This window comes from Neoarius graeffei, chromosome 3 (assembly GCF_027579695.1).
Source record: "Neoarius graeffei isolate fNeoGra1 chromosome 3, fNeoGra1.pri, whole genome shotgun sequence".
Taxonomy (NCBI): Eukaryota; Metazoa; Chordata; class Actinopteri; order Siluriformes; family Ariidae; genus Neoarius; species Neoarius graeffei.
The window spans coordinates 53519731-53537186 of record NC_083571.1 but is presented as its reverse complement, the minus strand read 5'-3'; the positions used below and the strand labels follow the sequence as shown (position 1 = coordinate 53537186).

The 17456-nt window shown below is 40.7% G+C and overlaps 1 protein-coding gene across 2 annotated transcripts in view; it reads left to right on the top strand.

The window, feature by feature from the left end:
• Positions 1–17456, top strand: part of LOC132883408 (hepatocyte growth factor activator) — a 73989-nt gene that overhangs the window by 17500 nt on the left and 39033 nt on the right. For both annotated transcript variants that reach the window (XM_060917016.1, XM_060917019.1), the window contains one exon: positions 12075–12215. In XM_060917016.1, the coding sequence (XP_060772999.1) occupies positions 12075–12215 (141 nt within the window). The remainder of the gene's footprint in view (positions 1–12074; positions 12216–17456) is intronic.

Genomic DNA, 17456 nt, shown 5'->3' with positions numbered 1-17456 from the left:
TAGCACCATTTGATTTGCACAACATGCCGACCACTTTAAATGTGCACATTGTTGTTTTATTGTGACACAAACAAGAATTAAGATGAAAAAACAGAAATCTGCTCCACTGCTTTTGTTCATGGACAATTGAGAGTAGCCAGTTAGTCTAACTGCATGTCTTTGGACTGTGGGGGAAACTAGAGCAAACCCATGCAGTTTCACGCCCGAAAGGTAAGGCTGCGCCTGCAGTGTCGACACTAACACTACGTTCAGACTGCAACCTGAAACGACCCATATCCGATTTGTTGTGAAATCCGATTTTTTTGTTAGGCCGTTCACATTACCAATTATATGAGACTTGTATGCGATCTCCAATATGAACGGAAAACGACCCAAAAGTGTCCCGCATGCGCAAATTGACATGTAATAAGCACATCTACGTAATACGTAAACAAAAAAAAAAAGCGCACTCTTCATGTTTAATGATTTATTTTTTGTTTGTTTGTTTAATTATCTGGTTAAAGTGGGGCGGCACGGTGGTGTAGTGGTTAGCGCTGCCGCCTCACAGCAAGAAGGTCCGGGTTCGAGCCCTGTGGTCGGCGAGGGCCTTTCTGTGTGGAGTTTGCATGTTCTCCCCGTGTCCGCGTGGGTTTCCTCCGGGTGCTCCGGTTTCCTCCACAGTCCAAAGACATGCAGGTTAGGTTAACTGGTGACTCTAAATTGACCGTAGGTGTGAATGTGAGTGTGAATGGTTGTCTGTGTCTATGTGTCAGCCCTGTGATGACCTGGCGACTTGTCCAGGGTGTGCCCCGCCTTTCGCCCGTAGTCAGCTGGGATAGGCTCCAGCTTGCCTGCGACCCTGTAGAAGGATAAAGCGGCTAGAGATAATGAGATGAGATGAGTGTTAAAGTGTGAGGTCTCTTGTGTGTTTTTGTTTCTGAACTGAAATGAAATCGTGTAGCCTGGTAACGAGGGTTGACTCCTAAATGTCTCTCTAATTTCTATATAAGTGCACTACATGTTACTAGGAAGTAATGGATTTTTAAACTCTATATAGTGCACTCGAGCTTCAGTAGGCAGTCATTTGGGATACGGCCGCTGTATTACCAAACTCTTAATTCAGGCTTAATAATTTGCACATATTTATTTCGCCATATTAATAAACTTTTTCTACATTTTTATAAATATTTATTTAGATTGTTTATAGCCAGCTGAATTCTGCAACTTCTCTCAGCGCTGGCTCAAGGTGCAGAAACACCAGTGCAGTTTGCGATGGAGATGAGGCGAGACCTGGCGATGTGGTTTTTGTGGCGGCGGCTAATGAGACCAAAGGTGTCAAATTACTGGAAATTTCCAGAACAATCTTATAATCTTGTAATACAGGATGGTTTAAGTTATAAATCAGTTATAGAAACTGTTTTATTTAGTCAGGCTAACAGATCAACATCCAGGTCCCTACCAAATACACCATTAGCTTGATCAATTCTATAAAAGTCTATTTAAATTCTGAAAACTGTACAAATGTTATTGTTTTCCACCAAAGAGGCGGGATTAGCCAACGCAGAATAGTGACGTTTGTCTCTTGTTGATGACGTGTAGGTCGCATGAATGCGACCTGTCCGGTCAGACTGCAGTCGCATGTGAAAATATCGGATATGCATCGGATTTAGGAGCACATATCCAAGCGGCCTGGGTCGCATGTGAAAAAATCGGATCTGTGTCGTTCAGATTGTCAATAACAAATCGGATACAGGTCGCATATGGGCAAAAAAATCGGATATGGGTAGTTTCAGGGTGCAGTCTGAGCGTAGTTTAAGCGGCGTGGCATAGTGTCCCTTGGCAAGTAATCCCTGATGCTCGACGGGACAGCAGGGCTGACACGGTCGCAGGGAAGACTTGTTGCGCCACCAAAATGAGAGGTGGGATTTGTTTTCAGGGTTTTCTCCCCAAGAGCCGCCGTGTTCTGCGATGGAAACGGGCATCACGAGTAGGACACACGGTCGGTCTTCACCATGGAGAGGCTAGTGTGGTCAGCTCTTGAGTGACCATGTGTTGCGCTTCACAGGGTACTGGATGTAGGGAGACCAGTCTAGGATGCCTATTGGCCACTAGGAAAGGTACTACTCCTCAAGTGATCCTTAGCCCCTAAAACCCATACAAACACGGGGAGAACATGCAAACTCCACACAGAAAGGCCCCCCTCAGCCGAGCGGTTCGAACCAGGAACCTTCTTGCTGTAAGGCGACAGTTGAGGTGACAGTGCTAACCACTGCACCACCATCTCATCCATGTATCATACTGAAAAAGTCTTAGGTACATGCAAAGAAATGCTGTAAACATATTTTTTTTTCAATTATGTAATTAAATAATATGAAATAATTTTAAAAATAATGTTTCTGCAAACAAAATGCTTTAAAGAGCAGTAACCTAATAAAATAAACAACCCACTTAGTGACAACCCTTTACTTAACAATAAAAAAAAGAGTAATCTTTGGTACAGTTTGTATAATTTTATAAGGAAACTGGCTTTCTGTGGCATTCACACCTTTATAATTTTTGTCTGTCACATCTATAACAGAATTTGTACAAAAAAAAAAATAGGGTACTGAACACTCCCACTGATTCATAGTTTTTTCTGTGTTTTGTATTTTCTCCATTGTAGAGCAACACTGAAGTCATCAAAACTATGAAATAGCACATGGAACATATCTGGAATTATGTGACAAACAAATAAGGATTAAAAAGCAAAATATGTTTCATATTTCAGGGCTCTACATTAACTTTTGAAACCACTTGTCCTTCGGGCAAGTTGAAAGGAAATTTACTTGCCCGAATGTGAAGTTGACTTGTCCAAAGAAAAATTTGAGAAAAAAAAAAAACACAAACTATTTGTAATAAACTAATTTCACCAGAATTACTTTAACACAAAAATCTATTCACTGCAGAAAAAAATTGGACTCCATCAATCATTAATTTATTTATGAGAAATTGAAAACCAGAAAATTAAAATTATATATATTTTCATTTTTAAATTATTAACTTTGAATATATATCCTCCACTGATTAATTGTTGTTGTCTAATTATTCAGTGTGGCTCCTGTATGGTATTTAATGGTTGCGATGAAAGTCGCGGTGTTTTTTAGGTTTTTGTTGCGATTACATTGCAGGAGGAAGTGAAAGTTGCGAGAAATTGTTGCGATTTTCTCTTTTTGTGATTTAAATTGAGTGATATGTTAAATATTAAGTTATTACTAAAAAACTATTGATTAAAAAAAACGAAGACACTGAGAAATGGTCCTATAAACAACTTTACCAATATAAAAGATTACCAGGACTACAAAAATGCAGAAAAATAGGCTTTACTTATCCAAATGCACCTGTTGGTTCAAAAGTTAAAGTGCATAGAACCTCACAGCACAACATGAAGTTACCTTAAAATATACAGTGGTGCTTGAAAGTTTGTGAACCCTTTAGATTTTTCTATATTTCTGCATAAATATGACCTAAAACTTCATCAGATTTTCACACAAGTCCTAAAAGTAGATAAAGAGAACCCAGTTAAACAAATGAGACAAAAATATTATACTTGGTCATTCATTTATTGAGGAAAATGATCCAATATTACATATCTGTGAGTGGCAAAAGTATGTGAACCTCTAGGATTAGCAGTTAATTTGAAGGTGAAATTAGAGTCAGGTGTTTTCAATCAATGGGACGACAATCAGGTGTGAGTGGGCACCCTGTTTTATTTAAAGAACAGGGATCTATCAAAGTCTGATCTTCACAACACGTTTGTGGAAGTGTATCATGGCACGAACAAAGGAGATTTCTGAGGACCTCAGACAAAGCGTTGTTGATGCTGATCAGGCTGGAAAAGGTTACAAAACCATCTCTAAAGAGTTTGGACTCCACCAATCCACAGTCAGACAGATTGTGTACAAATGGAGGAAATTCAAGACCATTGTTACCCTCCCTAGGAGTGGTCGACCAACAAAGATCACTCCAAGAGCAAGGCATGTAATAGTCGGTGAGGTCACAATGGACCCCAGGGTAACTTCTAAGCAACTGAAGGCCTCTCTCACATTGGCTAATGTTAATGTTCATGAGTCCATCATCAGGAGAACACTGAACAACAATGGTGTGCATGGCAGGGTTGCAAGGAGAAAGACACTGCTCTCCAAAAAGAACATTGCTGCTCATCTGCAGTTTCCTAAAGATCATGTGGACAAGCCAGAAGGCTATTGGAAAAATGTTTTGTGGACGGATGAGACCAAAATACAACTTTTTGGTTTAAATGAGAAGCGTTATGTTTGGAGAAAGGAAAACATTGCATTCCAGCATAAGAACCTTATCCCATCTGTGAAACATGGTGGTGGTAGTATCATGGTTTGGGCCTGTTTTGCTGCATCTGGGCCAGGACGGCTTGCCATCATTGATGGAACAATGAATTCTGAATTATACCAGCGAATTCTAAAGGAAAATGTCAGGACATCTGTCCATGAACTGAATCTCAAGAGAAGGTGAGTCATGCAGCAAGACAACGACCCTAAGCACACAAGTCGTTCTACCAAAGAATGGTTAAAGAAGAATAAAGTTAATGTTTTGGAATGGCCAAGTCAAAGTCCTGACCTTAATCCAATCGAAATGTTGTGGAAGGACCTGAAGTGAGCAGTTCATGTGAGGAAACCCACCAACATCCCAGAGTTGAAGCTGTTCTGTACGGAGGAATGGGCTAAAATCCCTCCAAGCCGGTGTGCAGGACTGATCAACAGTTACTGGAAACGTTTAGTTGCAGTTATTGCTGCACAAGGGGGTCAGACCAGATACTGAAAGCAAAGGTTCACATACTTTTGCCACTCACAGGTATGCAATATTGGATCATTTTCCTCAATAAATAAATGACCAAGTATAATATTTTTGTCTCATTTGTTTAACTGGGTTCTCTTTATCTACTTTTAGGACTTGTGTGAAAATCTGTTGATGTTTTAGGTCATATTTATACAAAAATATAGAAAATTCTAAAGGGTTCACAAACTTTCAAGCACCACTGTAATATAAATGCCTCAGCTTTCATGTAAGAAAAAAAACTATTAATACTAGTACTGTGTGCAGGCAGTCTCTCCTGAAGACTAAATTAAACAATAATTATAAACTAATAAAATAAATGGCTCAGGCTTCATAGAAGAAAAAAAAAACAATTGGAACAGAATCTCACAGTATGATGCTGAAGCTGCCTAAACAATGGAAAATAAAATACCATTTTGGCAAAAATGTTGGCATCCATTAATTTCTTGTATTAAGTAAAAAAAAATAATGTAACGTGCACACAGTCCTTCACTGTAAACATAACACACTTTCAGTAACAGAATTTAAGCCTATATAAACACTGACTCGCACATGCTGCTTCGACGTCACCTCAAAACGACGCCAATGATTGGTCAAATTTGCAGGAAAGTCGCGGTGATTGGATATGATTGCAACACCGCCCTGAATTTGCATTGAAGTTGCAAATCGCAACATCGCGAAATCCTGGAGGGTCTGCTAAACGACCGTTTACTTTTCAGCTCAAATACACGAAGCGGTATTGGCCTGTTTCACAAGCAGAATATTGCGCATGCACACATCGCTCTTTCCGAAGAGAAACATCCGTCGATTCATCAAAACAATATGTCGAGTGAGATGCTTCGAAAATCATGTGAATAAACTGATAAATTTGATATGTAACCCAAATAGCGGCGTATTTTGGCACTTGTCTGATCAGACAAGTAACTGAGACGATGAACTTGTCCGAAATGAAGTATCACTTGTCCCGGACAAGCGGACAACTGTTAATGTCGAGCCCTGTATTTTAGATTCTTCAAGGTAGCCAGTGTTTACCTTGATGACACTTTGCACACTATTGGCATTATCTTAACCAGCTTCATGAGGTAGTCACCTGGAATGCTTTTCAATTAACAGGTCTGCCTCGTCAAAAGTTAATTAGTGCAATTTTTTGCCTTCTTAATGCATTTGAAACCATCACACAGTAAATAGTAAATAATAAAAATACAGTAAACAGCCCAGAGAAGTCAATAATACTTCTGGACACAGTTAACATAAGGCTTCCTTTTTGCACAGTAAAGTTTTAACTGGCATTTGTGGAGGTAACTCTGTATTGTAGTGTTTGACAAAGGCTTGCCAAAGTAATCCTGAGCCCATGAGACACGCATGTGCTGTATTGAGTGGCAGCAAGTCCAAGTAGCTCTAGAGTGTGTAGGGTTGGGTTTTTTTGGGGGGTGGAGTGTTTTTAGTAAGCTTTTCATCGAGATGTGCACAACTTTGTGTTAAGTTGTGTTCACAAAGAATGACCTTCTGGCTCTGCAAAGGACTAGATATGGGGTCAGACACATGATACCACCAGAGCTGAGGAAGCCGTTTTGAGGCTGCCGAGCAGGAGCTAAGCTAAAGGCTAAGCTAAAGGCTAGCAGATGGAGGTATAAGTTGTTTTTCCCATCGGTTCTGATGGGAAATGTCAACTCGCTAGCCAACAAGGGTGATGCGCTGGAGGCACTGGTGAGAAACTGATGACTCTACCGGGAGTGTAATCTCATGTGCTTCACGGAAACATGGCTGAATGATAACATACCTGACTCCTCTGTGGACTTAGCCGGCTTCATTACTGTGCAAGCTGACAGACACTGGAAAATGAGCGGCAAGAGCAAAGCTGGGGGTCTGATTCTGCTTGTAAACAATAGATGGTGTCACCCTGGACATGTTACAGTGAAGGATGTGATTTGCCGTCAGGACATTGAACTGTTGGCAGTCGGTCTTAGACTGTATTTTGTACCGAAGAAATTTCATACATCGTCACCATTGTTGTTTACATTCCACCACAGGCGGCAGCGGCAGTAGCATGTGACGTCATACACGAAACTGTCGCAAGTGTTCAGACCCAGTATCCTAATGCTTTCATTGCAATAACAGAGGATTTTAATAACACTACTCTCACCTCCCATCTGACTGGGTTTGTACTAGGGATGTCCCGATCCGATCACGTGATCGGAAATCGGGCCCGATCACATGGTTTCAGACTCGATCGGAATCGGGCATTGCCTCCCGATCAGGGATCGGATATATATATCTATATAATATATTCTCATTTTTAACACATCAATAGCTATGTGTTGGCACAGAGTGAGACCAGACCTTTTGTCTCAACACAGCAACATCAACGCGTGCGGCATGACATCACTTTGTAGCGGAGACGCTATTGGTTATTGGCTGCCTGTTGCCGGCAAAGTTGAACACGGAAGCAGTTCGAAGCGGAAAGCAAAGCATGAGATCATTTTTTTTTCTGTTGGATGACAAAAGAAACGGGCTCAAACCTGAAAGGGTAGAAATGCTTGTTTTCATCAAGAAAAATGTTCATTTCCTTAATTGAAATTACTGTACACCACTGTGAGATGCGTTCTTAAAAGCAAATTACCGGCACTGTGGCACTTTATTTTTTTTTATTTGTTTACATTCCTGCCAGGTATTTTAAGGTTATTTTTTAAAAATTTGTTATTTATTGTTCAAACTGCCTCACGTAAGTGCTCTGTTTGCTAACGGAGTTGTTGGATGTTAAAATAAGGTGTTAAATAAAAAATGAAGAACATCCTGGATCCGTTTCTTTCCTTGTCTTTATTTTTTATGGATTATAAGAAGTATCGGATCGGGACTCGGTATCGGCAGATACTCAAAATCAAATGATCGGTATCGGATCGGAGGGCAAAAAAACCTGATCGGGACATCCCTAGTTTGTACAGTATGTGGACTGTCCCACGAGGGAAAATAAGACATTGGATCTGTTTTATGCTAATGTGAAGGATGCTTACAGTGCCTTTGCTTTACCACCACTTGGCAGATCAGATCACAATTTGGTCTTTCTTCAGCCCACATACAAACCCTGTGTAATGAGGCTGCCTGTTACCACCCGCTCATTCAGGAAATGGTCTCTGGAGACCAGCGAGTCTCTCAGGGACTGTTTCGAGTGTACGGACAGGAGTGTGCTGCTGAGCCACAGGATAATAACATGGATGACATTGACAGCAGGGTGGATATCATAACGGACTACATTAACTTCTGTAGGGACACTGTGGTTCCAGTAAGGACTGTTCGCTGCTTTCCCAATAATAAACCTTGGCTCATCAGTAACATCAAGGAGCTCCTTAATCAGAAAAAGCAGGCATTCAGGGAGGGGGATAAGGAGAAGCTCAGGTTTGTGCAACGGGAACTGAAAAGGAGCTTGAAGCAGGCAAAGGTGGATTATAAAAGGAAAGTGGAGGGTAAGCTGCAGCAGAATAACACCAGAGAGGTGTGGAGAGGAATGAAGAATATTACTGGCTACTCAAAAAAGAACAGCCAGGTCTTTAATGGTGATTAAAGAACAAGGCCAATGAATTCAATCTGTTTTATAACAGGTTTGATGGAATGGCCAATGTCCGCCCTGCGTTATCACCTGTCCTCCCGCCCACCACTTCAGCTGCTGCTCCTACTTCACTGACTCCTGTAGACAACGGCTCTCCCATCATCACTTCAGATGCTGCTCCTACTTCATTGACTCCTGTAGACAACGGCTCTTCCACCATCATTTCAGATGCTGCTCTGTCTACTCTACTGTCTCCTGCATGCAATAGCTCCCCTATCACTGCAGCTGCAATATCCATCACATCTGGTTACCTGCCCCCATCCTTCACAGTTGATGAGGTGAGGGCGGAGCTTGGGAGACTGCGTCCCAGGAAAGCAGCAGGCCCAGATGGTGTGTGTCCAAGATTCCTGAAGGACTGTGCAGCCCAGCTAGCTGAGCCCTCTGTTGGCTCTTCAACATGAGTCTATGACTAGGCAAGGTTCCGGTGCGGTGGAAAACATCCTGTCTTGTACCGGTGCCCAAAGTAAGGCGACCGGTTGAGATAAACGATTACCGCCCATTGGCCTTAACATCTCATATTATGAAGACCCTGGAGCTGGTTCTCCACCTCATGAGGCCAGAGGTCGCTCATGCACTGGACCCCCTCCAGTTTGCTTACCAGGAGCACATTGGAGTGGAGGATGCAATCCTTTATATGCTGCACAGGACCTACACATACCTGGAGGAGCCAGGATGCTATGTGAGAATCTTATTTTTTTATTTTTTAAGTGCTTTTAATACAATCCAGCCCCTCATATTGAGAGACAAGTTGGAGGGTATGGGTGTGGGTCCCCCCGATGTCCTGGGTAACAGACTACTTGACAGAACGACCTCAGTATGTCATGTTGGGGAATTGTGTCTCTGGCATGGTGAGGTGCAGCACAGGGGCCCCACAAGGGACCATCTTAGCACCATTCCTGTTCACACTCTACATGGCAGACTTTAAATGCAGCTCAAAATCCTGCCACATGCAAAAATACTCTGATGATACAGCTATTGTGGCATGTATCAGGAGTGGACAGGAACAGGAATACAGGGACCTTGTGGAGGACTTCAGGGATTGGCGCAGTAGGAGTTGCCTCCACCTTAAAGGAACAGTCCACCGTATTTCCATAATGAAATATGCTCTTATCTGAATTGAGACGAGCTGCTCCGTACCTATCCGAGCTTTGCGCGACCTCCCAGTCAGTCAGACGCAGTCAGACGCGCTGTCACTCCAGTTAGCAATGTAGCTAGGCTCAGTATGGCCAACGGTATTTTTTGGGGCTGTAGTTAGATGCAACCAAACTCTTCCGCGTTTTTCCTGTTTACATAGGTTTATATGACCAGTGATATGAAACAAGTTCAGTTACACAAATTGAAACGTAGCGATTTTCTATGCTATGGAAAGTGCGCACTATAATGACAGGCGTACTAACACCTTCTGTGCGCTTCGGCAGCGCATTGATATCTGAGCTCCGTATCAATGCGCTGCCGAAGCGCGCAGGAGGTGTTAGTACGCCTGTCATTATAGTACGGACTTTCCATAGCATAGAAAATCGCTACGTTTCAATTTGTGTAACTGAACTTGTTTCATATCACTGGTCATATAAACCTATGTAAACAGGAAAAACGCGGAAGAGTTTGGTTGCATCTAACTACAGCCCCAAAAAATACCATTGGCCATGCTGAGCCTAGCTACATTGCTAACAGGAGTGACAGCGCGTCTGACTGCGTCTGACTGACTGGGAGGTCGCACAAAGCTCGGATAGGTACGGAGCAGCTCGTCTCAATTCAGATAAGAGCATATTTCATTATGGAAATACGGTGGACTGTTCCTTTAATACCTCTAAGACCAAGGAGATGGTGGTGGATTTCAGAAGATGTAGGCCACCCCATCTGCCAGTCTCCATACAAGGACAGGAAATTGATACCTGGGGCTCCTATTGGGTGACAAGCTGGACTGGTCCCTCAACACTGATGCTCTCTCCAAGAAGGGGCAGAGCCACTTCTTCTTACTGCAGAGGCTGAGGTCCTTTGATGTGTGTGTGATGAGATACTGCACATATTTTATCATACTGTGGTGGTCGGTGTCCTCTTTTATGCTGCTGTTTGTTGGGGGTGCAGCCTGAGGGACAAAAACACCAAGCGGCTGGACAAGCTGGTGAAAAAAGCCAGCTCAGTGCTTGGCAGGAGGCTGGACTCACTTAGAACTGTGGTGGAGAGGAGTACATTGAACAAACTGAAAGCTTTAATGGATAACAGCAGACACCCTCTCTACAGCCTCCTTGTTGGGCAGAGGAGTGGCCGTGGCAGGCGGCTCCTCGCACTGCGCTGTAGATCTGAGCAGTTCAGGAGGTCCTTTGTCCCCACTGCAATAAGACTTTTTAATGCCCTCTGGACAACCCCCCCCCCCCCCCCCCCCCATCTTACACTTTTTATCTATTTATTTATCATGTTTTTATCTTATTTATTATCCCTATTTTAATTGTTATTTAATTGTTCTATTTATTTTAGTCTTTTATGGTTATGACTGGTGGAATTTATTTATTTATTTTTAATGAGCTGCTGAATATTTGAATTTCCCCTTAGGGATAAATAAAGTATCTATCTATCTATCTATCTATCTATCTATCTATCTATCTATCTATCTATCTATCTATCTATCTATCTATCTATCTATCTATCTATCTATCTATCTATCTATCTATCTATCTATCTATCTATCTATCTATCTATCTATCTATCTATCTGGTTATATCAGCTATAGATGAATGAGTTCTTGATGCAGTGCCATCTGAGGGATTAGTGATCAAAGGTGTTCAGCTTAGGCTTGGGCCCTTGCCCTTTACACACTGAAATTCCTCCAGATTCCTTGAATCTTTTAATGATGTTAGGTACCAAAGAGGGTGAAATATCCAAATTTCTTCATATCTTTCTTTGAGAAAATTTTGTTTTTAAACATTTCAATAATTTTCTCACGCATTTCTTGACAAACAGGAGATCCTCAGCCCGTCTTTACTCCTCAAAGACTAGGCCTTTACTGGATACTGACTTTGTACCAAAACATGATTAATCACCTGTTGACATCACCTGTTTCAAAATCACATCATTATTTAATTGTTTTACCTCATTACTAGCCCTAAATTGCCCCTGTCCTAACTTTTTTTGGAATGTGTTTCAGGCCTGAAACTCAGGAATGGATGTATCTTAACAAATGAAATGAAGTTGACCAGACAAAACATGAAATATCTTGTGTTTATACTGTCTGCAGTGAAATACAAGTCAAAATAAATTTAGAAATCATGTCTTTCTTTTTTTGTATTTGCATTTTCCATCCCATCTTGACTTTTTCTGATTTGGGGTTGTACCTCAAAGCTGTAATTTACAAAAAATGACTTTGCAATAAAATATTAATGTTAATCATTTATGGTGACTTTTTTTGTTCATACCTACTTGAAACGGGACTGTGACCCATTACCTAAAATAATTATGACATGCCTGATCTAAGGATCTTGTTCCCAAATTGCAGCTTGTGTTTATGAGCAACATCCTTTAAATGGGCTTTAGATTTGTCCGTGGTTTCAACAAACAGTGACTCAGTGGAACGTCCGCATGTGGACCATCTGTTTGATGCAAAAACAGTTACAGAAGTCACATCCTGACAACTTTCTCCTTCTCCCCTCAGCTGCTTTCCACAGTATCACTGAGCAAAGCCTGTGCAATCCGAACCCGTGTAAGAACGGCGGAGTGTGTACTGCGGTTCCTTACCAGCGTTCGTTTGAGTGTGTGTGTCCAGATGCTTTCACGGGAGCCAAGTGTGAACTGAGTGAGTGAATCACATAAAAAAAAAAAAAACACACAACATTAAAATCCACCATTTACATTCAATATTTGCATTCCAAAGAAACCCAAGGACTTGGCATGTGATCACATGCCAGTTATTGTGTGTGTATACACAGAATGAAAGCAGCCCTGGGGCAAACACTTCTAAATTTTCAGTTCCAGATAAGGTTTATGCCAAGTCTTGGGGAAAAAAAAAGGCTATGTATATGTGTTATAATGGGTTGGTTCACACCTTAATACTCTTCTCTTTCGTTCAACTAACGATCAGGTTTCATGTTTTACACTGTTTCCTATTCTCCCAGCTCTTTTATCTCTGCCGTTTGTCAGTTTGCTTATGAAGACTTTCAGTTCTAAATTACAGATTGTGTCCAGCTGATCATCTGTGTTCAGTTACAAGGAGTTTTGCATGGCTGCATATGTGCACTTTTACAACGATAGCCAGTAACCATGTTTTTAATCTCAGCCTCGTTCCAGTTTGAGTCTGTTTTGTTCACACAGATATACACAAACTTTTGATTTGTCACACTGATTTAATTCTCAAATCCAGTCTGTATGACAGTGTCCACATTGCAAACGACGAGCGCCAAGCTGATTTGTGTTTCAGGCTTCAGTCGCATTTGCGTCTAATAAGAATGCACACATGGACATGCATCTAAACCTGTTTCTCATTGGATCATAATAAGTCCTATAAAATGCAATTTGTGGATTTAAAATGCAATTTTCTACCCGTTTCAACTTTAAACCTCAAACATTTCAGACATGAAGCGACTATAAAGAAAATTCAGAACTGAAGCTGTTTGGCGCTCGCTTTGCCATTGTGTGAAATTATCAATGAATAAATGAGTTTTGGAAAAAAAAAAAAGAAATGTTCAGTATAATGTACCAAAAAAAAGAAAATTCTTTGAGTTAATTATTTGAAAGGAAATGATCATGTGCTTCACTGGTTGAATTGCATGCCACAGAACTACAGCAGGACAAGGACAAAGTAAAAAGGAATGGGACATACTGTGTATTTAAAGGTAGGGTAGGTCATTTATTTTAGAAGCATTTTTTTCTTAGAGAGCAGCGGCTACAATTATCGACACCTTAAAGTGCCATTCCACCATTGGATGTATTCTTTGGCATAAAATACAATATATTTTATGACAACATGACTAGACAGAGAAATCTTTTAGCTTCAATATCAAACATAATTTTTTGACAACGACAAGTATATTAATTTTGCGACCAAAGTCACCTACCCTTTAAATTTCCGCGCGGTAGTGAAACGTGATGTCATCGGCAGGTTCCCCTTCTTGTGTACCACGTCACGTGTGACGTGGCACAGATTATCAGCAATGGCGGATAGAACGCGATTTCCACTTGTCGATTGCTGTGCCGATATTCACCATCGACCGTCTCCTTTGGTCATCACTTGCTATTTTCCTTCGCTTCTTTTCCGAAGCTGACAATCGCGTTCTATCAGCCATTGCTGATAATCTGTGCCACGTCACATGTGACATGGTACACAAGAAGGGGAACCTGCCGATGACATCACGTTTCACTACCGCGCGGAAATTAAAAGGGTAGGTGACTTTGGTCGCAAAATTAATATACTTGTCGTTGTCAAAAAATTATGTTTGATATATCATTTTGAAGCTAAAAGATTTCTCTGTCTAGTCATGTTGTCATAAAATATATTGTATTTTATGCCAAAAAAATACATCCAATGGTGGAATGGCACTTTAACGATCTTTTGGCCATTGCAAAAGCAGAAAAGACTTTCAATACGTAAATTGTGCATGAATAATTACTCAAACTTCCACTGGAAAAAAACGAGTTGATTCCTGATTACTTAGCGTATCAGATCACGTGACACTGTTCCACAATTATCGACACCGTTCCACAATTATCGACATCCAGATGATTATTTATAAATGAAAAAAAATAATTGGTATGTGGTATTAAGTTAACAAAACATAGTTTTTATTTAAAATTTGTTTTACATCGACTTATATTTAGTACAAAATATCTTTTATATAAATATATGGATGTCGGTGTTTACATAAATGAGGAAGTCATTCTAATGTTTGTAAACAAATGAACTGATAATGTTTAACCTGTCAGAAAATCTTTTTCTTCCACTTTTTAAATATTTTCATAGATCACATTGGCAATTGACACTGTAACCACATGAAAATCCATTTCAAAGGTCGCATGTCATTCCTTGAACCAAAATACAAAATGTCTACTGATATTGTAATATGTGGTCGATATTTACAACACACTGCAAAAAAAAAATTTTCTGAATGGAAAAGAAAAATCTGAATATTTCAAGCATGTAATTTTTTATATGCCAGGAATTTAATTCTGGTCTAATTCTATTTATTACAATAGGATTCCAAATACTCTATAAACATTCCATTCCACACTGAATTGATATTCGCATATTTTACCGCAATTGTTGTGTCTCCAACTTGTCACAGGCCAGTGAGATACTGGCTGAACTCACACTTCCTGTCTCACGGAAACTGACTTGAGAAGGGTTCACGACAGCTTTGCGACATCAGCGACGCGTTTACGGCTATTTTGAGAGAAATTTTGTCGCACGAATTTTTTGAACATGTTCAAAATTTCAGCGACGAAGGAGCGACACTTTGCGACTCGTGCGAGGAAATTGAGAAGCCCCGCAAATGACGTTCGCAATTTGTCGCAAGCTGTCGCAGCCCAGTGAGATACTACCCTATCTGGAGTGCAGCAGGCTTGATTCAGAACTGGCGAGCTACACTTATTTTTGAACAGTGTTATATCTCATCAGTTTTATGGACAGATGAAATAAATGTTGGACACCACCTTCAGCATCCGCGTCCTCCTGAGTCAAATAATCTGCTTGGTCTGTGTACCTGAGCTAGTAATTTCTCCACCACTCATGCCTAGTCCCAAGAAATTGGTCCAAAATGGCCTGCCATAAATTAATTATCAGTAGCCCAGAACGAGAAGATTTTTTTTTTAACTCATAGCTGCCTGATGGCCAAGTACAATAGAGGGCCCAAAGTATATGGACACCTAACCTTCATCCCATATATGCCCATTATCAAAACCATGGGCATTAACATGGAGTTGGTTCTCTTTTGCTTCTATAAAAGCCTCCACTGTTTTGGGAAATCTTTCCTCTAGATTTTGGAGCTGGACTGTGGGGATTTGTGTTCTTTCAGCCACAAGAGCAGGAGCAGTAGTGAGAACAGGCACTGGTATCAAGTGGTATTTATTGGTGTTGAGGTGAGGGCTCGGGTCACTTGCAGTTTCCCCTTCCATTTTACTGGGGGAGGGGGAGAGACCACCATCAACCCTCCTGCCATACACGCACACATTTTAAGGTCTGAAAAAGAAAAAAAAAACTGAGTTGCAGGCACTAGGACCATGCGGAAAGTGCACCTGCTCAAAAACAGGAGAGGGTGCAGGCACTAGGACCATGCAGAAACATCCCCCACTCAAGCTGTGCTTTCCTCTCGTGCGCTCAAAAATGATTCAAACGATTTGATTCAAATAATAGTTAGCAATATCAGAACCCCCCAGGCGGCAAAAGATGGAGGACATACCTTTTTTTTTAAAAAATATATACGGTAAGTGTGTGAGTGATGTCTTCAGACAACACTCTATATTAAGTTAGCTAATGTTATGTTACGAATATTCATAGAGATCATGTTGGAATATATCTCTTCAAGTTAGCTAGGCATAGAAAATGACTTTTTTTTAACGTTATTTCAAATGAGCACAGTCAGTCTATTACTGTACTTCATTCAACACATAAAGTAGTGATAGGCAGTGGAGAGGTGAGTGAAAACACATTACAGAAAGAAGAAATAAGCTCTCCGACTCTCTAATTAGAATTATAAATCAATTAGACCTATAAATGGTTCATATGCCATCTTAATCTCCAAACCACTACAGTATAACGCTTTCATTCATGAAAGTATTTTTATTTGGAAATAATTTCTCGTGTCTGTAACTCAGCAGGGAGCAGGTGAGCGAATTACAAATTACAGAATCGAGCAATAAGGTATAAGAGTGTACTATGTGGTACAGATGCCACATAGTACACTCTTGGAAGTATTGCGAGTACTAGTTGAGGCACAGACGATGACGTCAAAGCTAGAATCGGGAAAGCCAGAGCAGCCTTTAATATCTTGCAGAAGGTTTGGAAAGCGAGGGACATCACAACATCAGCCAAATTGCGTATCTTCAACACCAATGTCAAAGCGGTGTTGCTGTATGGCTCAGAAACTTGGAGGACTACAAAGGCTATGCTGGGGAAAGTACAAGCATTTATTAGTAGCAGGGCTTTGAACCAGAATTTTTTTCCTATTGGTTCGTTCCGAACAGAAACAGAATTTTAACGTTTCCGGTTTTGGGTTCCACCATTAAATAGACGTTCCCGAACCGGTTAGAACAAAAAAATTTCGTTCCCGGAACGGTTAATTACGTTCCCTGTCAGCTGTTTAACAAATGGCTATAAAATTATGTCTCTGTCTCATCCAGCTTAAGCCAAATGTAGGCTAATTCTATTACAACATTCATTAAATAAGACAAGAAATAATTCAAAACAATCATTATTTCAAATGTTGGCAATTTGGATTCTCAGTATGTCTTCCCATCTACACAAACAGAAAAAGTGCCAAAAATGAAAGATAATTCGTTTAGTGTGTTACCAAAGGCTAGTCAGGCCCTATGCATTGATAGGCTAACAGAGGTTAACGTCATTTAATGTTCGCGAGCCTCTCATTAACGTGGACAAATATATTGATATCGTGTTTGAAATTGACGTTTTTGAATAACGATAGACTGCAATATTTACCTCTTATTTAAGATGTGGAGACGTGATAGTAATCCACCCTCCCGCTCTCTCCATTCAGTAAGCGAACGTCACACAGGAAGTGAACCACAGCGGGTCATAGAAACTTGCGCAGGAGAAGAATGACTTTTTTATTTGTAGGCTACGGAAACTTTGAGGAACGAAATAAAAACCGGTATTAACCGGTTACCATTATTTTTAATAAGCGTTTCTGTTCCGGAACATAAAAAATAATGAAGTTTCTGGTTTCGTTTCTGTTCCATGTGAAATAGAAAAAGTTCCTGGTTTTCGTTTTCGTTCCTTGAACCGGTTCAAAGCCCTGATTAGTAGATGTTTAAGAAGGATACTTAGGATTTGGTGGCCCGAAAAGATCAGGAACGAGGATCTTTGGAA